The 23,883-nt window shown below is 47.4% G+C and overlaps 1 protein-coding gene across 6 annotated transcripts in view; it reads right to left on the bottom strand.

Annotated features, from left to right (window-relative positions):
* Positions 1-476: 476 nt before the first annotated feature.
* The window catches only part of LOC147636529 (zinc finger protein CONSTANS-LIKE 9-like), a 60,188-nt gene continuing 36,781 nt past the window's right edge, over positions 477-23,883 (bottom strand). The window contains exons 3-6 of one of the 6 annotated variants that reach the window (XM_086801995.1): positions 1,955-2,203; positions 1,503-1,852; positions 1,236-1,396; positions 477-1,123 (exon numbers count right to left, since the gene is read on the bottom strand). In XM_086801995.1, coding sequence (XP_086658121.1) covers positions 1,267-1,396; positions 1,503-1,852; positions 1,955-2,203 — 729 coding nt within the window. In that variant the 3' untranslated portion in view covers positions 477-1,123; positions 1,236-1,266. The remainder of the gene's footprint in view (positions 1,124-1,235; positions 1,397-1,502; positions 1,853-1,954; positions 2,204-23,883) is intronic. The other 5 variants (XM_086801996.1, XM_086801997.1, XM_086801998.1 and 2 more) reach the window with 5 other exon arrangements.

The raw sequence follows: 23,883 nt of genomic DNA, 5'->3' as shown, positions 1-23,883 counted from the left end.
TTGTGTGTAGCCCAATGTGCCTAGTTTTTATTTTGGCTAGGCCCTATTGTGCCCAAGCCTTGCCCGACAATTAAGCCCACTTTCTATTCAAAAGAGGAAAGGGGAGGAAAAAGGGTAGATAGGTAAGTGAATGCAAAAATGCTTCCTTGACAAAGTAGTCTTTTTTTAATGGTGTGTCCAGCTCCTACTCGTAGGAGCCACTAGTTATTATAAAAGACAGAGCATCATTCTTTAATCGAATGGAAGAAAACCAGGATACTTTTAAGAGTTTTTATCAAAAAGCACATTAAAGGAAAGCAACTCTCCTCTTTTCGTCTGCGTCTTCATATGTAAAACCAATCATCTGCACCATCGTTGTACGGGCGCCAACGACTGCATGATATCATCAACGTATTGTACAACCACGGGCAAGGAAACAAAATGTACCTGTAGGGCCAGTGTGTAGGGGCTGAAAGACACAGTGAACTTTAAGCTTAAATAGAACTTTTGCCATCTCTATTGACAAGGCTTGAATTCCCTCCGAGAGACGTTAACAAGACTAGCCTTCCAAGAGCTTCATGTCTTTGAAAAAGAGTGGAAAAATTTACATCAATGATGCTTTCAAAGTGGCAAGAAACTCCAGGCTTCTTTACAAATGCCATCCTGCATGTATGCAAGAAGACATCAAAAAACACTTGAAAACATGTCTGCTGTTACACCACAACCGAGGGAGTCTCCATGTTAGTTTGACTGGCCGTTGGAGAAACTTGTGCATCCTTCATACAAGAACCTTCCTTCTTCATGGTACAACCAGATCAAATCACAGTGAGAACATCACGGCCAGTACATGGCTTCACGACAGCTGTTTCCATGTTGTATGCACAAATCACGGAGGGAGAACATGACCGCCAGTAGGCTGCTTCACAGCACCTGCTGCCATGTTGCAGGCCCTGCTTAATAAACTGCATATGAACTTTGCAGTGTATGTGCGCAAATAGAGCGAGCAAGTCCTCCAACCAGCATGTAGAAGACTGCAGGAAGAGACCCAAGAGCAAAACCTCAGCATCAGACAGTAGTGCTATCTTTGTTATCGCACCCTTGGGAATCTGCACAAAGGTTCACCTTACCCCTTATTCTCTGCCACCTACCAGTACCAGCACTGTAAGAAGGTTGCTGCTTACAGGGTCTAGTAACAAAGAACATATGAAAGCATGATCAAATAAAGAAGCCATCTACTTTGTGCTCAAAATTCCTACAAGAAAAGGGAAGTTGTGGATCAACGACCACTCAACAGCTCTTTGTTACATCTAGAGGATCGTAATCAAACGCTTCTCCTGCCTTCACAAAACGGCCTTTCACCCGCTTCCTGATGTCTGCCCGAGCTTTCCGAGACTCGTAGCGGATTGTCTTCTCATATCTGTACAGGCAAAGCCCAAAAGGTTATCATTGGACAGATGGTATATTGCAAAAATGAAAAAAAAAAAAAAAAAAAGCTGTAGGACATTGCACGGAGGATGACTTACTGACGGTGCTGCTTCTTCTCCTTGTACCTAAGCATGGCATGATCCCGTGCTTTAGTCAGGGTTGCACTATCGGGGCTTGTGGGCCCCCATGGGGGTTTCCCTTTTAGCATGGCAGATGATGATGTGCGGCAGTCAGGGTGATCAGCACCACCTCCACTGTCACCACTCAATCCTGACAGTGACAAAGAAAGACTTGAACAAGAGGGTCGCAACACCGTTCGACTACCACCTGCTTTTTGATACACAGCCCGGACACCTAGATTTTGGCCAAGTTCAGATGAGTCGATAGGTTTCACATCTGTAGGCTGAGAGTCCGGTGAAAGAGAGCCCATTGGTCCTGTCACACAAGCCTGCATATTCGAAAGTGTATCAGACCAATCATACATGTCACCACAAAAAGGGAAAAAGTTATAAAAACACAGGACAGAAAACAGGACACTTTGAATACCAACATTTTGAGAATCTAATGTATTGCCCTCAGGTATACTCTCCATGTGAACACTGGACTCAGCAAAAGATCCACTCTGTCCCATGGACGAACAAGCAGAAACTAAGTCTTCGGATTCAGGTGGTTGCAGGTGAGAGCCAGAGAATATATCCTCATAATTGTCAAATGTGAGATCAGCATCAGACACTTTGAAGCCACCACTAGCAACACCATCTTCACAGGTACCAAGGTCTTCAATATGAGGTCCCCAAAGCTGACAACCCCAACAAAAGAAAAAGCAGCTTACTTCAAAATAAAAATAAAAAAATGCAAGTAACATGATATGCATAAAAACTCAACAAGAATGAGCCATACTAGATTAGAGAGAACACCAAGGACCAAACAAATCTCCACAGGCCACCCTTGCCCCTTTCCCTTGCATTTCAGAAATCTTAACATTAGTCATTTTCAGCTTGCATTCAATGCAACCCTGTTTGGAATGGAATTATCCCACAGTTCTGGCTTAGGGAATCCATATCTGTAACTTCTTGCTGCAAAATGTCAATCCAATGATGGCCTTTCATGTCACATGCACAAATGTGGACATGGCTAATCTTCTGCTAATCCCTGAATGGGCAGCAAGTTTAGGTTAGGATTAGGGTATCTGACATGCAAAGTAGTCAACCCACCAGTCGGCCAGGTCATAAGCACCATACAAGGGATTCAACAGCAAGTAATATTAAAATGATTTTTGTGTTGTCCTCTGCTGGCCAACAGCAGTCGGGGCTGATGCAAGGATATTCCCATGAGCCTATACATAGCAAGGGCTAGACAATCATTAGATCATCTGATCCCCAGTTGGGGGCAGGTCATCGGCAGTCCTTAGGCAGTCTTTTGGTCAAGAATTCAATCCACTTTTGGAAGGCAAAAGGCCATGGAAGTTGTACAGTCAAAGGCGTCTTGTACCATATCAATATACTGAAAACGGTTCATCTCTCTTCCCTCTCTTGTCTAATCACTGCTTTTTCTTTAGTGTTCCTAATCAGTAGACTTAGGGCTGGATCAAGTACAGTGAGGCTTCCGCAGATGCAACATTGGTATCAGAGCATTCGGGCTCAACCATCTAAGCACTAAGCTTTCCCAAGAAAAGTGCCCAGATCCACAACTAGGGTAGCATTTATGAGGTGGTCGGCAGCAAGAAAAGCTAGAGGAAAGCATTCCCTAGGAGTCATGTGCTGAAAGGAGCATACCATTGGCTCTCAGATCAGTTCCAAAGGTGGAGCATCACGCATGATCATTCTCAACAGGAGACCATAGCTGTGTAAAGGAAATGGCTTGCATGTATGGGGATAAAGTGGAACAAAGGCATAGTTCTCAAACCAGACTTGGAGTGGAATCAAAGTAACAGGGTTTTCAAAAGTATCAGAAGTCAAACAGTCACAAGAAAGAGCCAATAGTCCAGGAAGGAAGGATGACAAGTTCCAACCCATCATCAAGTTTTGCAGCAGGGAATGTCACATGCACACACATGGACGTGGCTAATCTTCTACTAATCCCTAAAGTGGCAGCAAGTTGAGGTTAGGATTAAGGTATCGGACAGGTTCTGACAAGCAAAGTAGTCAGCCTACCTTGTCAGCCAGGTCATAAGCACCATACAGGGGAGTCAGCAGCATTAAGTAATATTTAAATGTTTTTTGTGTTGCCCTCTGCTGGCTAACAGCAGTCGGGGCTGATGCAGGGATATTCCCATGAGCCTATAAATAGCAAAGGCTAGTCACTCATTCGATCATCTGATCCCCAATTGGGAGCAGATCATAGTCAGTCCTTAAGGCAGTCTTTTGGTCAAGGATTCAGTCCGCTTTTGGAAGACCAAAGACCGTGGAAGTTGTACAGTCAAAGACATCTTTTTGTACCATATCAATATACTGAAAATACAGTTTCTCTCTCTTTTCTCTGCTGTCTAATCATTGCTCTTGCTTTAGTGTTCCTAATCAGTAAGCTTAGGGCTGGATCAAGTACAGTACAGGCTTCCGCGCATGCAACATTTTAGGTGGGGTAAGAGACCTTTTAACTCCAAGAGGTGTATCGAACTGTAAGCTAGCAATGAAATGGGCCCAAACCTAACCATTCACTCAAAGGGACTTGTTGCTTACACCTTGTAAATGTTGGAGCTAAGAAGAGCCGCTCCTCACAGAAGGCCTTCACATAGAGTATGCAAATGCTCTCAAAGATAACTCCCTCTGTCTTGCTCACACACATAGTTGCCAGACGTTTTTAAAACGGGAAGTTTTATGAGTTTTATACTTTTAAAAACGTTTTTTATTTTGGAGAAGGTTTTTAAATAAGTTTTTTATTCATTAATTTTTTAAAGCTGTAAGTTTTTTATTCATTAATTATTTTTATTTTGGAGAAGATTTTTAAATAAGTTTTTTATTCATTATGGCCTGTATCTATAGTTTTTAAGCCTAGGTTGTTGGAACCACAGATTTCATGTATAAAAGTTAATCTTGTGCATGAAAACAATGACCAAGGAACCACAGATTTCCTTCACATAGAGTATGCAAATGCTCTCACCCTCTATCTTGCTCACACACATAGTTGCTAGACGTTTTTAAAACAGGAAGTTTTATACTTTTAAAAACGTTTTTTATTTTGGAGAAGGTTTTTAAATAAGTTTTTTATTCATTAATTTTTTAAAGCTGTAATTATGGCCTATATCTATAGTTTTTAAGCCTAGGTTGTTGGAACCACAGATTTCATGTATAAAAGTTAACCTTATGCATGAAAACAATGACCAAGGAACCACAGCTTTCAAGTCCTTGTAAGTTCTCGCATTAGGAGAAGGTGCATCTTCATTGACTTTAATATTGATTTACCAATGACCATTCAACATTAACCATTCATATACATTGTAAAGTTTAAAAATCGAAAGAATGATAACTGAAGAACTCAGACTCCAGAGGCTAGAGCTAAGAGACAAGTAACATAATCCACCATCCATGATCCATGATCAAAGTTGAATCAAAATGCCAAATTCCAATCACAAGTGCCAAGTACAAATGAAATAAAAATAATGTCAATACTGAAGACTGACACTCTAGAGTCTACACATCCATCTCAACATCATGCTCAGATGCCTCAGCCTCTGAAGAAAGAAAATTCAGCCTATCATTAGACATAGCATCCATATTTTGAAGACTTGGTACAAGGCTATCACGAACAAAAACCAAGTATGCAGAAAGACTCTTTTTGATTGCTTTATTAATTTGGATGTGTGATACAAGTGGGATGGAATCCCCTTCGTTGCCAGCATCAATAAAATGCATGCGGCCTTTATGCATAAAAGAAATCATATTGGTCTTGTAGTCTTTGCGGGGCTCAAGCCTATGGTGCCATGGCTTGCCCAACAATACATCACATCCATTTAGTGGAGCAACTAGGAATGTTCATTATCAAGGTAGCCCTGGATATGGTTGCGCAACTTCCCTATCAAAGGTGTAACCTGCACCTCTTTACCAATAAATGCAGCTTCGGCTTCAATCTGAGGTCCCATGTTCTCAACCTCAATACCCAATGCAGCTGCCGTTTGCATAGAGATGAAGTTAACGGTTGCACAGTCATCAAACATGAATAAGGCAGGCTGATCCTTGGTTTGCCCCCAAGCTTTGCATACCATTCGCTCCTTTGCATCATGACTTGTATTTCCTTGAACATCAGGAACTCCATGTACATTAGCCTTGGTCTGCTTGTTCTCGTGCTTTGGTTTGCGATCTGGGCATTGTCGAAACATGTGGTCTTTGCTACCACAAGAAAAACATTTTCCATCCTTGGCATATTGCTCTCTTTGCTCCGGGGTTAAGCCGAATTTGTTCTTCCTTGGGCCCTGATCTTTAGATGTGGTATTTTCAGCTTTACCACCCTTGTGGGTCTCTCGGAAGTTTTTTTTAGGTGGCTGTCCACCCTTTTGCAGATTTGGGACAGCCTTGTCTTTCCCCTTTGAACCGCCCTGATCCTGTTTAATCTTGAGTCCGTAGCAAGAGCAGAAGCTGTGAGCTGTTGCAAAGTATGTTTCGGGTGCAATTCAATGCCCGAACGATATGCTGGTTGCAGTCCAGAGCGAAACTTCCTCTTTCTTTCATCCTCAGTGATTTGCATAAAGGGAGTTACTTCCAGCAACACTTCCCAGAACTTGTTAACATACTGTCGCACGCTTTCATTATCTCTTTGCTCCAACCTGTCCCACTTTTGGATGAGAGTTTGCTCCGCATTTGGTGGCAAAAACTGAGCATAGAATCGGTCCTTAAATTCCTTCCAGGTGCAAATGGGATCCTTGGTAATCTTTTCAGTGATCCACCAATGAGCAGCGATTCCTTTCAAAAACATGCTAGCATGGCGTAGTTTTGACTTTTCAGTGAAGTCCTCATCACTAAAAGCAATGTCGAACTATGCCACAAATGCTAACACTTTAGAAGCATCATGTTCTCCATGAGAGACATCAAACTTATCAGATTCGTCACCTGCTTTAAATTCCTTGAGCTTTTTGGCATGAGGCTCATGGTCTTCTCTTTTTCTTTTCCCCTTATCCAACGGGGCAACCCTATCTACATGGGCTCCATGGGCCGTCATAGAAGTTTCATGAGGCACGGTGGCATGTGCTCCACGAACTTGAAACTCGGATGCATGTGACTTTCCTGCATAGGGCATTGTCTCTCCATGAGACAACTCAGAAGGCAAAATTTTTTCTTGAAGCAGTCCTGTCTTACTTACCATGAGATACATGTCTTGAATGCATGTGACTTTCATGCCCTCCATGAGCACTAGCATAAATATAACTGTCAGGCTTTGTGCCTTGTGGAGAAGATGCATGACGAGAGGTGACTATCACCTCTTCCTTTTGCATAAAAGATTTCGCCCATTTTTAAGTGAGTGTGAACATATAACCTTATAAATCAAAAGATTAGAGATTAAAGTATTAAACTAACATGTGCAATACACTTACCACCTGTTCACATGCACCAAAACTCGTCAGAAGACAGAGCAAACTTCACGACTCACTGGTAGGCGTCCCCCCTCAGTAAGTAATACGTCAAGTAGGCAAACACAAAAATACAAGTCATGCGAAAACAGTTTCGAACATGCAAAATATGAGTGTATGTACAAATGGTATCATGGACATATCTCTCGTTCATGGAACAAGTACAAAATATCTGTCGGCACAAAAATGGCACGACGTAAAACGTAATTCTTGGTCTTCCTATGGAGTGACAGTCCCATAGGTAAGACACAGTTCTAGGCACGAGCCTCCCTATGGAGTGATAGTCCCATAGGCAAAACACGGCACGAATACTAGCTCTTCCATGGCGTGACAATCCCATGGGTCGAACACAGTCCAGGTCATACACGGATTGCACCAGTCTGGCTCCCGTCCATACGACACCATCCTGCTAACACACGGGTGGCACCAGTCTGGCTCCCGTCCATGTCAGCAAAATACTAGCCTCTTCACATAAGACACCGGCCTGGCCTCAAGTGAACGAGACTCAAAATCTGGAGATGGACCAAATGGTCGGCCAATTGGTGACAAAAAGTGGTTTACAAACCCTCCATAAGGCGGAGGTTCCGACCGCAACAACAGCAGCAACAAGGGCAAAGGGAAGTCTTCTAAGCAGGAGCTTGACTCGGATCGTGATGCCTTGAAGGAAGAGTGGACATGTAACCATTGTGGCGAGAAGGGTCACTATTGGAGGAAGTATCGTTAGCGGAGCACCGAGAAAGGTGCAGATTCCTCAGCCCTAACCGTGAAGACTCCAACTTTTGTGCGCTTGGAGATTATGGACATTGAAGTTTCGTCTTCTTCAAGTAGGGATGCGGTTGGACTCACCGTTGGGAATTCTCAGCAGTGGATTCTAGATAGTGGTGCTTCTAGGCACATGACTCCTTCTCGAGAGTTGTTATAGGATCTTTGCAAGTGATGGGAGAGAATTAGGGTTAGTTCATGTGTGGGAGACTTACACAGAGAAACACAAGGGAGAGAGAGAGAGAGAGAGTTGTGGGGATAAGTCAACTCACCAAGTATAAGTGTGTGACTCCCTTATCACACATGTATATTGCACTAGTACACATAGTGCACTTAGTACATTAAAAGTACTAAGTGTACTATGTACTATAACTTATGGGCTTGTACACACTATAAGGGTGGGCATAACGCCTTTACCCCAACAACCTCCCACTTAAAGGCAAAGTGCCCTTAAGTAAAGGAAAAGAAAAATCAGCATGTATGTCACGTGCATCCCGCACTTGGATGCCACGTGGACATTCTGTACAGTAGGTGCAGGACCTGGGATGGTGAACTGGTCCCATGTGAGCCCAGTCCGGGACGAGTCAGCCAGGGATCCATCTCAGTCGTCCGAGGTCAGGTGTGCATCGTCCTGCACATGAGTCCAAGGTCAGGTGTGCATTGTCCTGCACATGAAGCAGTGCTAGTCCGCGCTGTGAGTCTCCCTCTGGAATGATGTCAGATGTGCTGAGTATCTGGTTTGCAACTGGATGCCAGGCCTCTGTAGGCATGTAGTTTGCATGTAGAGATGGGGCCAGCCCATAGGGCTACCCCAGGGCAAGGTTTTGCATTGGCATACTTAGCATGGGCATGGGGGAGGTATAGAACCACCCCCAAGGGGCCAGGAGGGCCCAAGACATTGCCCACCAGCCAAGGCAAGGGCTGGAGGGGCAGTCGGCCAGCTCCAGAGCCTCTGGACAGGCAGCCGACAGAGGGTAAAAACCCTAGAACAGAAGGCGGCCAGGTGTGGGGGGCAGTCCCACACCTCTGCGTTGAATGCCCAGCAGCCAGGGTGCTGTCCCAGGAGGCTGCGCAGGCTGGACAGAAGTGTGAACACAAAGTGCAGGCTGGACAGAAAGTAAGTATAGTGTGAACTACATTTATTTATTATAACTCAGTCGTGGGGCTGTTATGAGCAGGCCGACTGGATGATAGGAGGGGTATAAAAGCCCAAGCCAAGATCTCAATGGGATCATCTCACAATTCACCAAGAGCCTCAAGCATTCAAGGGCCAGGACAGAAAAGGGTTTGCTAAAGCTAAGGGGTGAAGGACTGAAGGTCAAGGGCAGGTTTTCCAGCCAAGAAAAGGTCAAGTACTTTGTATTTGTTTCAAATTTACATCATTCGAATAAAGCAAATACACCATCCGTGGTGGGGGCCCTACAGAGGGTAATTGGGACCCAATACTGTGTCCTTCTCCATCTTCCCCTTCTCTCTCTATTTTCTGCACATCGTCTTTCAATTTGTGCGTTAATTCCGTCGCGAAAAGAGTGCTGTTTTCTGAGTTTTGAAGTACCGATCCTTCTCCGAAGCTTCCGCATATTACAGTGGTATCAGAGCCTACTTCAAGGACGAAGATTCAGCAAAGAAAACCAGAAAATTTTTCGCTCGTGTGGTTGGTTTTTAGACGCCGGTGGACTACCCCTTTCGGAGTGACTCCTGTCCCTCGAAGGACGGTTGGTTTTTAGCCTCCGGAAGCCTCCGGAAGTCTCCCACACAGATAGTGGATGGTCAGATTGCGTTCCGGAAAGGAACTGCATTTTCCCGCTATGGCGAACTTCGGCGACGAGAGAGAACCAGAACCATGGGACCAGAGTGCACCAGGCAGCCCAGCTAGGGCACCCAGCTTGAGTGTACAAGACATGTTCCAGCAGATGATGCGAGCAATCGCAGACCAGACAACCAAGTCGGACGAGCAGAAGGCGCGGATTTTGGCTCTGGAGGAGCGTTCTCGCTCTCCAGCGTCGCGTTTTCCATCTCCTCCTCCCTCTCCTTCCGTACCCCAGATACCAGATCCTCGTCACAGGGACCCTCTCGAGGGGTCACAGCCGCAGTCAAGCTCCTTGCTTGAGATGCAGATACGGGCATTGGAGATTCGACAACGAGAAGATGAAGCCATGCGACGCGTGGAACACGAGCGTTACCTCCGAGCTTTGGACGCCAGATTGACATCGGCGGCGCCCTCGAATCATTTTCCCGAGAAAATGAACTTCAGTAAGTATAATGGTAAACTCGATCCCACTACTCTGTATTCATGGTTACATCAATTTGAAGCTTACTTTGCCGCAGTTAGGAAATCAGATATTGACAAAGTGATCTTAGCCAGTTGGTATTTGGAAGGTGAGGCCATTCCTTGGTGGACTCAGTGGGCTCATGCCCACACCAGATCAGGTATGGCAGCTTATGGGTGGGACGAGTTCGTCCGTGACCTTAAGCAGCGGTTTTTACCGCCCCACTACCTTGAGCGACTCGAAGACGAGTTCAGGGGTGCGCGTCAGAATGCGCAACCAGTCCTTCAGTTTGCCAATAGAATTTCGACCTTGTGTCTACAATTAGGCTTATCTGATGCGGACAAGAAAGGGCAGTTTTTGTATGGCCTGGACACGCACATCCAATGGGAGGTGCGTATGTTTAGACCCGCCACCTTTGAGGACGCACTCTCGCTTGCGCAGAGTGCAGAAATGAAACACAATGGTGGCAAGCCCAAGACTTCCCAGCCGGCTTCTCCCAAGGCTAACGCTTCGGGGGGCAAAAGCCAAAACCAGAGGGGGTCTTCCCCAGGACAGAGCCCGGGAGCCTCTGGCTCCAAGAACTCGAACAATGCGTCTAAGCTTACTCCAGACCAGAAAGCGGAGGCAGGCAAGACAGGTGGCAAGTTGAGTGCTGAGGAGCTTGCTCAGTACAGGAAGGAGGGTAGATGTTACTTTTGTCACACAAAAGGACATACTTCTCGGGATTGTCCGAAGAAGCCTCCAAAGCCCGCCGCCGCCTCCACAGCTTCCGTGGTGAGCACAGCTCCCACACAGACCCCAGTGGCTACCCCTAGTTCTTCAACCCCCGGTGCTTCAGTTGGAGCAATTATTAGCCGGGAGCTCGAAGATAAGCAGAAGGGCGCCCATGACCAGGAGTATGAGCGCAACGAATTGCTCAAGTCCTTTGGCTACATAGGTGGCCAGAGAGTCGTTGTCTTGTTTGACAGCGGCAGCACGGAGGATGTGATCACGGAAGAGGCCGCTAGGCGTGCCCGTTTCGAGCTCACTCCGGTGGACAAACAAGTTGAGGGTTTTAGCACAGGTATGACTACGAGCGTCAAGTATGAAGCTCTAGGTGCTAAGTTAGTCATTCAGGGCATAGAGTTTGTGCGTGACTTTATGGTTGCCCCTCTTGTAGGAGCAGACATAATTTTGGGTATCCAGTGGTTTCACAAGTTCCTTCCTGATGTCAAGTGGGACAAGCACACGTTCCAGATTGATCGGAATGTGTCAAACACCCTGTGACCATTAAGTGTGAGCCAGGTATTCCAAACTTTCCGCTCATAAGCCACTTGCAGGCTAAGCGAGCAGTTAGGAAAGGCGCACAGTGTGCGATGATTTACATCCAGACAGCCCAAACAGTGGCCAGTGCTTCCGAGAAGTACTCGGTGCTCCATGAAAAGTTCCAGAAGATTTTTCTTCGGGACAGTCTCCCTCCCCAGCTTCCCCCGTCCAGACCGGAGGATCACAAAATTGATCTCCTCCCAGGCTCGGAACCCCCGAGCAAGTTTCCTTATCGCCTTTCTAAGGCAATGGAATCGGAGTTGGACCGCCAACTCCAAGAATTGTTGCAAGCTGGCTTCATCCGTCCAAGCGTGTCGCCATTTGCAGCACCGATCTTATTTGTCAAGAAGAAAGATGGGTCTTCTCGGTTGTGTGTCGATTATCGTGCACTCAACAAGCTGACTATCAAGAGCCGATTCCCGATGCCTCGAATTGACTATATTCTCGAGAGGTTGAATGGAGCTAAGGTGTTCTCTAAATTGGATTTAAAGAGTGGGTACCACCAGGTTCGGATTGTTGAGGGGGACATCCCCAAGACAGCTTTCCGTACAGAACGGGCCCACTATGAATTTGTGGTCATGCCATTTGGTTTGACGAACGCCCCAGCTACATTTAACCGCATGATGATGCGTATTTTCCGGGAGTTGATTGGAGTGTGTGTGTTCATATTTTTGGACGACATACTCATATTTTCAGCTACAGTTGAGCAGCATGACATTGATGTGGAGAAAGTCCTTAGGTTGCTGGAAAGCGACGAGCTCTATGTTAATGAAAAGAAGTCAGAATTTTATCTGTTCCAGGTGCATTACTTGGGATATATAATCAGTGCCGAAGGCATTCGACTTGATCCGGCTAAAGTGGCCGAGATTGTTAACTGGGAAGTACCTCAGACTGCTTATGACATTAGATCATTTGTGAGTATATGCCAGGCATATTCCACCCACATTGACAAGTTTTCCGATCTCTCGGCAGACCTCACCGATCTGCTAAAGGGAGTGAAAACAAGGAGGCAAAAGATTCGAATGACTCCACGAGCGTTGGAGGCATTCCAGAACCTCAAGGTGGCTTTGTCGGAAGCGCCTTGTCTAGCCCTTGCCTCGTGGGACGAACCATTTCAAGTGATCACCGATGCGAGTAACATCGCAATTGGAGGTGTATTGCAACAGAATGGTCATCCAGTAGCTTTACATGTCTCATAAGTTACTGCCCGCCGAAAAGAATTACTCAGTCTACGATCGTGAACTCCTAGCAGTCATTCAGGCCTTGAAACATTGGAAACATTTCTTGTATGGCCGTGACTTCGAGGTTCGCACTGACCATCAGGCATTGCGCTGGATTCAGACGATGCCCAGTGCACAGTGGAGTGATCGACAGCACCGCTGGAGTCAGATATTCCAGCAGTTCGGTGGTATGATTGAGTACCTTCCAGGAAAGGCCAATCCAGTGGCCGATGCTTTGAGCAGGAAGGGACAAGTATCTGCGATTCAGACCACTAGACTGGACCTTGTTGGTACAGGACTAGAAGACATGAAGCACACGTACGCGGATTCCGAGGAATTCGGTACTCAGTGGGAACAGGCATTGGATGCCACAGGACCATGCCATTTTCTGATACGCGATGGTTGGCTTTACTACAAAGGCCGACTGTGTGTCATGAAATCATTCCGGGCAGCTCTTCTCCATGATGCCCATGACGCCATTACAGGTGGTCATAGGGGCATGAATTCGACTCTGGAGAAGTTAGAACGGCAATACTATTGGCCAAAGATGAGGCGTGATGTGTTTACTTATGTACAACGCTGTGACATTTGTCAAAAGGTGAAAGCTCCTCGTGGAAAGAAGATAGGGTTGTTACAGCCTTTGCCAATTCCTGAGGGTCCTTTCCAAGACATTTCGATGGACTTTGTCACAAATCTGCCTCCGAGTCCGAGTAAGCGTAATACACAGTGTTTGACTATTGTTGACAGGTTCAGCAAATTTGTGATGCTTATTCCTTGCAGGGCCAATGTGACCGCCCCGAGGATGTTGCCCAGCTATTCATTCGGCATTGGTACCCGATTGGGACCATAGTGTCAGACCGAGATGCCAAGTTTACCAGTCATTTTTGGAGGGCATTGTTTGATAATTTTGGTACTAAGTTGAATTTTTCCAGTGCATTCCACCCACAGACAGATGGCCAGACAGAGATATACAACCAGTTGGCCTTTGATGTGCTGAAGTGTTATGTCCACGATCAGCAAGGTAAGTGGGAATCGTTTTTGCCTTTAGTTCAAGCTATTTTGAATGACTCTTTTTCTTCAGCTATTGGCAGGACTCCATATGAGGCAGCGTTTGGAAGGCCTTTCCAATCGTTGTTAACCAGGACGTCGTCTTCAGTACCGGAGGCGAACAGAGTGACGGAGTCTTACCAGGAGATCCTAGAGTCCGTTAAAGACAGATTGGCTAAAGCGCAAGAGGCCTACACTCGACAGGCCAATAAAGACCGAAGGGACATGAAGTTTTCGGAAGGAGATTGGGTATATCTTCGGATTATGAAGCAAAGATTGAAGCAGGTGGGCAAGCGATGCCCAAAGTTGTCTTTCAGGAGCTTCGGACCATTCCCCATCCGGAAAAAGATTAATGAGGTGTCTATGCAGTTAAAGCTACCTCCGAGTTGGACTATGCACGATGTATTTCATGTCAGTTGGTTAAAGCCATATGCAGGTCCACCCCCTTCAGAGGTCAAAGACGAAGCGGAACCAGACATCATTGATGAAGCAGAAGTAATGGTTCCAGAACAGACCTTCTGCACCGTTTCAAGCATGGCTCAGGCCGAAGACTACGACAGTTCCTCACGAAGTTTCAGGACCGAGGAACTCATGAAGCGGTATGGCTCGACAAAGAATTCTTCGAAGACTATCCGGCTTTATTGACGGATTATTTGGAGGCTATGCAGCTTCCGTCAAGTTAAGCAGAAGGAGATGTCACGTGCATCCCGCACTTGGATGCCACGTGGACATTCTGTACAGTAGGTGCAGGACCTGGGATGGTGAACTGGTCCCATGTGAGCCCAGTCCGGGACGAGTCAGCCAGGGATCCATCTCAGTCGTCCGAGGTCAGGTGTGCATCGTCCTGCACATGAGTCCAAGGTCAGGTGTGCATTGTCCTGCACATGAAGCAGTGCCAGTCCGCGCTGTGAGTCTCCCTCTGGAATGATGTCAGATGTGCTGAGTATCTGGTTTGCAACTGGATGCCAGGCCTCTGTAGGCATGTAGTTTGCATGTAGAGATGGGGCCAGCCCATAGGGCTACCCCAGGGCAAGGTTTTGCATTGGCATACTTAGCATGGGCATGGGGGAGGTATAGAACCACCCCCAAGGGGCCAGGAGGGCCCAAGACATTGCCCACCAGCCAAGGCAAGGGCTGGAGGGGCAGTCGGCCAGCTCCAGAGCCTCTGGACAGGCAGCCGACAGAGGGTAAAAACCCTAGAACAGAAGGCGGCCAGGTGTGGGGGGCAGTCCCACACCTCTGCGTTGAATGCCCAGCAGCCAGGGTGCTGTCCCAGGAGGCTGCGCAGGCTGGACAGAAGTGTGAACACAAAGTGCAGGCTGGACAGAAAGTAAGTATAGTGTGAACTACATTTATTTATTATAACTCAGTCTTGGGGCTGTTATGAGCAGGCCGACTGGATGATAGGAGGGGTATAAAAGCCCAAGCCAAGATCTCAATGGGATCATCTCACAATTCACCAAGAGCCTCAAGCATTCAAGGGCCAGGACAGCCAAGGGTTTGCTAAAGCTAAGGGGTGAAGGACTGAAGGTCAAGGGCAGGTTTTCCAGCCAAGAAAAGGTCAAGTACTTTGTATTTGTTTCAGATTTACATCATTCGAATAAAGCAAATACACCATCCGTGGTGGGGGCCCTACAGAGGGTAATTGGGACCCAATACTGTGTCCTTCTCCATCTTCCCCTTCTCTCTCTATTTTCTACACATCGTCTTTCAATTTGTGCGTTAATTCCGTCGCGAAAAGAGTGTTGTTTTCTGAGTTTTGAAGTACCGATCCTTCTCTGAAGCTTCCGCATATTACAATGTACATGATAATATACAAGGCCATATCAAGGCTGAAACTGGCCTCATCCAATGCCCATCAAGTGTCTGCAATGAGCAAACCGCTCCGAAGGCAAACTCTTCGTCAACAGATCAGCCGGGTTGTCATCCGTATGAATCTTAACAAGCTGAATTTGCTTGTTCTCTATCACCTCTCTGATGAAGTGATACTTCACATCCACATGCTTCGTCTTTGCTGATGGGGAGAAAACCAGAATTAGGGTTTAGAGTTCATTCATGGGAGACATACACAGAGAAGCAAGGGAGAGAGAGAGAGAGAGAGTTGTGGGGATAAGTCAACTCACCAAGTGAGTGTGTGACTCCCCTATCACACATGTATATTGCACTAGTACACATAGTGCACTTAGTACATTAAAAGTACTAAGTGTACTATGTACTATAACTTATGGGCTTGTACACACTATAAGGGTGGGCATAACGCCTTTACCCCAACAACCTCCCACTTAAAGGCAAAGTGCCCTTAAGTAAAGGAAAAGAAAAAATCAGCATGTACATGATAATATACAAGGCCATATCAAGGCTGAAAATGGCCTCATCCAATGCCCATCAAGTGTCTGCAATGAGCAAACCGCTCCGGAGGCAAACTCTTTGTCAACAGATCAGCCGGGTTGTCATCCGTGTGAATCTTAACAAGCTGAATTTGCTTGTTCTCTATCACCTCTCTGATGAAGTGATACTTCACATCCACATGCTTTGTCTTTGCATGAAAAACAGGGTTCTTTGCCAACTGAATGGCACTCTGACTGTCACAATGCAACAATGGAATATCCCCTGTATAACCCAAATCAACCACTAACCGAGATAGCCATAATGCCTCCTTGCAAGCCTCTGTGGCTGCAATATACTCGGCCTCTGTAGTAGATAAGGCAATGCACTTCTGCATCCTGGATATCCATGACACAGCACCTCCTGTGAATGTAAATACATAACCGGTAGTAGACTTCCGGTTATCTGGATGACCAGCATAATCCGAATCCGTGTAACCATGCACTAATGCATCCTGTTTGCCAAAGCAAATGCACAAATCCTGTGTGCCCTTCAGGTATCTCATGACACCTTTCACTGCTTCCCAATGCTTCTTGCCAGGGTTGGCCATGTATCTAGAAACCACTCCCACTGCAAATGCAATGTCTGGCCTAGTAGCAACCATGGCATACATGAGACTGCCACAAGCTGAAGCATACGGAATCTTGGCCATATCAGCCCTGTCTCTATCTGACTGTGGGCTGTCCATAGCACTGAGTTTCACATATGGAGGCAAAGGAGTACTAGCCTTCTTCCCCCCGTCCATATTGAACCTCTGCAAAACTTTGCCAATGTATTCCTTCTGAGACAAATACAACACATGCTGATTTCTGTCCCGAAGTATCCGCATACCCAAGATGTGATTTGCATCACCCAAATCCTTCATATCAAAGGTCTCATGCAGCCTCTTCTTCAAGGCATCCATCTCTTTACGAGATTTCCCGGCAATCAACATATCATCAACATACAAAATGAGAATCAAGAGACTGCCATCCAAAGCTTTCTTGGTGTACAAGCAGTGATCTATGTCACTTCTCCTGAATTTCTGAGTTTTCATGAATGTATCAAATTTATGATACCATTCTCTTGGTGCCTGTTTGAGCCCATAAAGACTCTTTTTCAGCTTGCATACAAGCTTTTCCTTCCCACTTATTGCATAACCCTCTGGCTGCTGCATATATATCTCCTCATGGAGATCACCGTGAAGAAAAGCAGTCTTCACATCCATCTGAATCAAGTCCAGATCATCATGCGCAACCAAAGCCAACACAGCTCTAAGTGTGGTCATTTTGACCACTGGAGAGAAGATCTCATCAAAGTCCACACCATATTCCTGCTTGAAGCCCTTAGCCACTAACCTGGCTTTGTATCTTGGCTTTGCATCTGGTGCAACTTTGAGCCTATATACCCACTTGCATGGCAAAACCTTCTTGCCTGCAGGTAAATGCACCAACTTCCAAGTTCCATTTTTATGCAGAGAATCCATCTCTGACTTCATGGCACGCTCCCATAGAGCCTTGTCTGCCCTCTGTAAAGCCTCTTTGTAACATGAGGGCTCCCCACAGTCAGTGAGCATCAAGTAGTCAACCCCTGGAACAAACCTGTCAGGGGCTCTGGAGGGTCTAGTGGACCTCCGTACCCAATGACCATCATTTGCAGGTTGCTGTCCAGCCTGCATATCACCCATTGGTGGCTCCTGTTCCATGCCATAAGGCTGAAAAATCATGCCCGGTATCTCCTCCAACTGTGGTATATCCATAGGGATATCTTCTGCCATCTCTGGCTGTCCATTTGGACCATTTTCAGCACCATTTAAGGGCTGGTTTTCCTGCTGTAATGGCTGATTTACAGCCCTTTGTTGTTGTCCATGATGTCCATCATCATCAAAGATGACTCTACCAGGCTCCTGTTGCCTTGCAGGCTCCTTATACATGCATGTTTCATCAAAAATGACATCATTGCTGCGTATGATCTTTCTATTCATGGGATCCCAAAGTCTATACCCCATTTCACCTCTGTCACCATATCCTAGGAATATGCATTTATGAGACTTAGGATCAAGTTTGGTGCGCATTTCCCTGCGTATGTGCACGTACGCAACGCAACCAAACACTCTCAAGTGCTTGTATGACGGAGGCTTCCCTGTCCATACTTCTTCTGGCACTTTCCCACCAAGCCTCGTGTTAGGTGACCTGTTTATAAGGTGAACGGCTGTCATAACAGCTTCAGCCCAAAAACCATGAGGTAATGCAGCATGTGACAACATAGAACGGACCTTCTCCTGTATGGTCCTGTTCATCTCTTCTTGAAGAAGAGCACCCTCAACATCTGCATATGACAGCATAGCATTCGAATTGCTAGTGGCTGTCCTGAATGTGTCCCAACTCTCTGGCAAAGTGCATAACAAAAAAGTGGCTTTGAACTCATCGTCCATTGCCAACTTTTGATTGATGACTTGGCTGACAATACCATTAAACTCATTGAGATGGGCTGTCATAGGGGAGTCACACACTCACTTGGTGAGTTGACTTATCCCCACAACTCTCTCTCTCTCTCTCTCCCTTGCTTCTCTGTGTATGTCTCCCATGAATGAACTCTAAACCCTAATTCTGGTTTTCTCCCCATCAACTGGTATCAGAGCACTAGTACACATAGTGCACTTAGTACATTAAAAGTAAGTGTACTATGTACTATAACTTATGGGCTTGTACACACTATAAGGGTGGGCATAATGCCTTTACCCCAACATTTGCATGAAAGACAGGGTTCTTTGCCAACTGGATGGCACTCTGACTGTCACAATGCAACAATGGAATATCCCCTGTATAGCCCAAATCAACCACTAACCGAGATAGCCATAATGCCTCCTTGCAAGCCTCTGTGGCTGCAATATACTCGGCTTCTGTATCAGCCCTGTCTCTATCTGACTGTGGGCTGTCCATAGCATTGAGTTTCACATATGGAGGCAAAGGAGTACTAACTTTCTTCCCCCCGTCCATATTGAACCTCTGCAAGACTTTGCCAATGTATTCCTTCTGAGACAAATACAACACATGCTGATTTCTGTCCTGAAGTATCCGCATACCCAAGATGTGATTTGCATCACCCAAATCCTTCATATCAAAGGTTTCATGCAGCCTCTTCTTCAAGGCATCCATCTCTTTACGAGATTTCCCGGCAATCAACATATCATCAACATACAAAATGAGGATCAATAGACTGCCATCCAAAGCTTTCTTGGTGTACAAGCAGTGATCTATGTCACTTCTCCTGAATTTCTGTGATTTCATGAATGTATCAAATTTATGATACCATTCTCTTGGTGCCTGTTTGAGTCCATAAAGACTCTTTTTCAGCTTGCATACAAGCTTCTCCTTTCCACTCACTGCATAACCCTCTGGCTGCTGCATATATATCTCCTCATGGAGATCACCGTGAAGAAAAGCAGTCTTCACATCCATCTGAATCAAGTCCAGATCATCATGCGCAACCAAAGCCAACACAGCTCTAAGCGTGGTCATTTTGACCACTGGAGAGAAGATCTCATCAAAGTCCACACCATATTCCTGCTTGAAGCCCTTAGCCACTAACCTGGCTTTGTATCTTGGCTTTGCATCTGGTGCAACTTTGAGCCTGTATACCCACTTGCATGGCAAAACTTTCTTGCCTGCAGGCAAAGGCACCAACTTCCATGTTCCATTTTTATGCAGAGAATCCATCTCTGACTTCATGGCACGCTCCCAAAGAGCCTTGTCTGCCCTCTGTAAGGCCTCCTTATAACATGAGGGCTCCCCACAGTCAGTGAGCATCAAGTAGTCAACCCCTGGAACAAACCTGTCAGGGGCTCTGGAGGGTCTAGTGGACCTCCGTACCCAATGACCATCATTTGCAGGTTGCTGTCCAGCCTGCATATCACCCATTGGTGGCTCTTGTTCCATGCCATAAGGCTGAAAAATCATGCCCGGTATCTCCTCTAACTGTGGTATATCCATAGGGATATCTTCTGCCATCTCTGGCTGTCCATTTGGACCATTTTCAGCACCATTTAAGGGCTGGTTTTCCTGCTGTAATGGCTGATTTACAGCCCTTTGTTGTTGTCCATGATGTCCATCATCATCAAAGATGACTCTGCCAGGCTCCTGTTGCCTTGCAGGCTCCTTATACATGCATGTTTCATCAAAAATGACATCATTGCTGCGTATGATCTTTCTATTCATGGGATCCCAAAGTCTATACCCCATTTCACCTCTGTCACCATATCCTAGGAATATGCATTTGTGAGACTTAGGATCAAGTTTGGTGCGCATTTCCCTGCGTATGTGCACGTACGCAACGCAACCAAACACTCTCAAGTGCTTGTATGACGGAGGCTTCCCTGTCCATACTTCTTCTGGCACTTTCCCACCAAGCCTCGTGTTAGGTGACCTGTTTATAAGGTGAACGGCTGTCATAACAGCTTCAGCCCAAAAACCATGAGGTAATGCAGCATGTGACAACATAGAACGGACCTTCTCCTGAATGGTCCTGTTCATCCTCTCTGTTGTCCCGTTTTGTGGAGGATCATAAGGAGTAGAGAGCTCCCTCTTGATGCCTTTAGCATCACAAAAGTCCTGAAACTGTTTGGACATATACTCTCCACCATTGTCGGAACGCAAAGCCTTCAGTGTTTTGCCAGTTTGATTCTCAACATGAGCAACAAACTTCTGAAACACTGAGAATGTATCACTCTTCAAACGAAGAGGATAAATCCACACCTTGCGTGTGGCATCATCTATAAAAGACACAAAGTATTTTGCCCCTCCCAAAGAAAGCTGAGGCATACGGATTGATCGATTTTATGTGGGCGACTGGCTAGGGGAGCGAGGGGGCTCCGTCGGCATTCTCGCTGGCACTTCATTTTCAGATCATGCGCCAGTTATATTGACATTGGAGGAGGGGACACGGGAGCCCAGCTTACAGATGAGGATCCCAGAGAGGGTGCTTGCAGATCCCAGTTTCGCTGAGGACATTGAGAGGATCTGGCATGATAGTCAGTGCTCTGACCAGGATGCAGCGGGCCAGTGTGCCCAGGGACTCATTGATCTTAGCTCTTTTCTGCACGCTGCAGCTTTGACACGACTGGGAGAGATTCGCGAGCGGGAGCAACGGCTGAGACGCAGCCTTGCTTCGCTACAGCGCCTTCAGGAGCAGCAGCCTGCATGTGAGTGGGTGGCGTCCCAGCTGAGCCAGGCACGCCAGGAGGTTAGAGAGGTAGAGGAGCAGAGACATGAGTTTTATTATCGTCGTCAGGCCTCTCAGTGGACGCAGCTTGGAGATAGAGTGACTGGGGAGTTTTTTGAGACCACTGAACCCCGTCATGCGCGAGCAGGAGTCCGCCAGCTTGGTAGACCGGATGGATCGGTAGCTACTGAGCTCGGGGAAATCAGAGCCATTGCCACTGCTTTTTATAGTGACCTGCTTTCAGCGGAGCCTGCCACTGAGGATCGAGATGTTTGCAGACAGACTGTGTGGGCCCATGTGCAGAGGAGGGTCACAGACCATATGCGTACAGTTCTAGGTGCGCCTCTGTCAGAGATTGAGCTTGCCGAGGCCTTGAGGGTCCTGCCGCGACATAGTTGCCCAGGGGAGGACGGACTGACGCCGGCCTTTTTTATGCGCTATTGGGATCTCTTGGGGCCTGGCCTCCGCAGGGGCTTTCAGCATGTTTTGGACACTGGGGTGATGCCGCAGAGCTTTTCAGAGGGCTTGATTTATCTTATCCCCAAGGGGGAGGGAGTATCTGATGACATTCGGCATTGGAGGCCTATTACGATCCTCAATACAGTCTACAAGGTCTTGGCAAAGGCCTTGAGTTTGAGGATCCAGCCCTTCCTGGGGGAGTTGATTCATGCTACTCAGACAGGATTTGTCAAGGAGCGCAGTATCCTTGACAACATCTTTACTTTCTGGGAGGCGACGGCTCGAGCTAGATTTCTTGGAGAGGACTTGGTCGTGATGCTTCTCGATTTTGAGAAGGCATACGATAGAGTTGATTGGGGATTCTTAGAGGGCACTATGCTTCGCCTGGGCTTTGAGCCAGGATGGATCAGAGGGGTGGCAGCTCTGTATTCCACAGCTCGCAACCAGGTGCTGATTGCAGGAGGACGGGGGCCGAGTTTTGAGCTGACCAGATCAGTCCGTCAGGGGTGTCCTCTCGCCCCTTTCCTTTTTCTCTTCTTCGCGGAGGCTATGAGTATGTATTTGACGGCAGAGGAGGTTGGCTTGAGAGGACTTCAGCTCCCAGTCCGGGGGGAGGATTTGCTGGATGCTGAGTTTGCAGACGACACGGGCTTATTTTTGCATGGCCAAGAGGCCAATCTTATTCGGGCTGAGCAGTCGCTCCAGGTTTTTAGTGCAGCTTCGGGAGCATTGATCAATTGGCGCAAGACAGTGGCCTTTTGGATCAATAGTGCTCCCACTCCGGCATGGAGCCCGGACCCCGGTTTTAGATGGATTCCTCCAGGCACAGCAGTGCGGTATTTGGGATGCCAGATTGGCCTTGATTTGTCACCTGAGCAGCAGATTGCCCCGCTTCTTCTGAGCATTCGGAAGAAGCTATTGTATTGGAGTACAGCTCGACTATCCTTGGCTGGGAGGGTGGTGGTGGCAAATCAGGTGCTGTTAGCGACCATGTGGTACATTACGTCTTGCTGGATTTTCTCGAGCTCTTGCATCAGCCAGGTACAGAGGCTGATCAGGAACTTTCTGTGGTCTGGGTGGGACGGTCAGCCAGCTCGGGCAAAGGTTGCATGGGCAGTTATTACACTTCCGCTGGCTCAGGGCGGTTTGGGCATTATAGATCCAGTCGATCAGAGTAGAGCCTTATTGGGGAAGCTTATTGTTCGGGGGTTGCTTCCAGGCGCTGAGCCCTGGAAAGAGCTCCTCTTGCAGCGCCTGCAGGCTCGGGCGCCCCCTGCAGGGGGTACTTGGGCACCAGAGATTCGTTGGATCTTCATAGAGATGAGGAGGACAGGCCTCAGTAGAGGATGGGAGGACAGATTTGCTTTGAGCATCCTGAGAGCTTGGGAGCTGCTGAGACCGGGGCTCTCTCAGCGGCCTCCTTCTTGTGTTGAGGAGCGGGCCAGACAGCCGCTCATCTGGAGCCCAGCGGTTCGTACGGAGCAGGGTCATATGCTGGGTTCTCGGCCTCGTCTAGCCTGGGGACCTTTAGCGGCAGGCCCAGCTCGTAGTTTTGGAGACTGGCAGGCTTTCTGCAGTCTACCAGAGGAGATCCAGGTGGAGAGGCTGAGTCACTTCAGAGGGGGGTTGATTATGAGGGATGATATTCAGGAGGCACTCACAGAGGAGTGGTTCACACCTCTCGAGACAGTGGCCCCACGGTGGATGGGAGCCTTTACACAGTTGGAGATCCTGATTGCTGTCAGAGCTAGCACTGAGGATGGCCGATGCCTCTACTATGAGATTCAAGATGAGGGCAGACTCCAGAGAGTGGAGGAGGAGTCGCCTTTGGTTGCAGAGTGCACCTTTCAGAGGATTCGGGTAGTGGCTGCCGCTTCTCAGAGGTGGCATATTGACCCCGACCCTGCTGATGTGCTCCCGGATTGGCGCATATGGGCATATGCAGCGCACCCCTTGGCCCGGCTACAGTGGGACCCCGGGGAGTACGAGTGGCATGATCCTTATGCATCCCTTGAGGCCACAGAGATCACCTTTTTCCAGTATACTGTTCGGCTGGGACGGCATATTTTGACGGCGAGGAGGACGGTTTCTCCAACGGCAGCGGGGCATTGGCGGTTGCAGGGACTCTCACAGGAGTTCCTGGAGGATTTCTGGGCTCGGCTCTGGGCTAGCCGGCAGGCCCGCAGGATCTCGGCTTTTCAGTGGCTGGTCGCCCACAGGGGCTCAGCAGTTGGCACTTGGCTTGTTTACAGTGGTCTTCCGGCGGCCTGCG

Source organism: Cibotium barometz, chromosome 8 (assembly GCF_041138505.1).
Source record: "Cibotium barometz isolate CiBa-2024 chromosome 8, ASM4113850v1, whole genome shotgun sequence".
NCBI classification, from domain to species: domain Eukaryota; kingdom Viridiplantae; phylum Streptophyta; class Polypodiopsida; order Cyatheales; family Cibotiaceae; genus Cibotium; species Cibotium barometz.
Note: the sequence above shows the minus strand (reverse complement) of the source record. Positions and strands in the feature narration are given on the sequence as shown.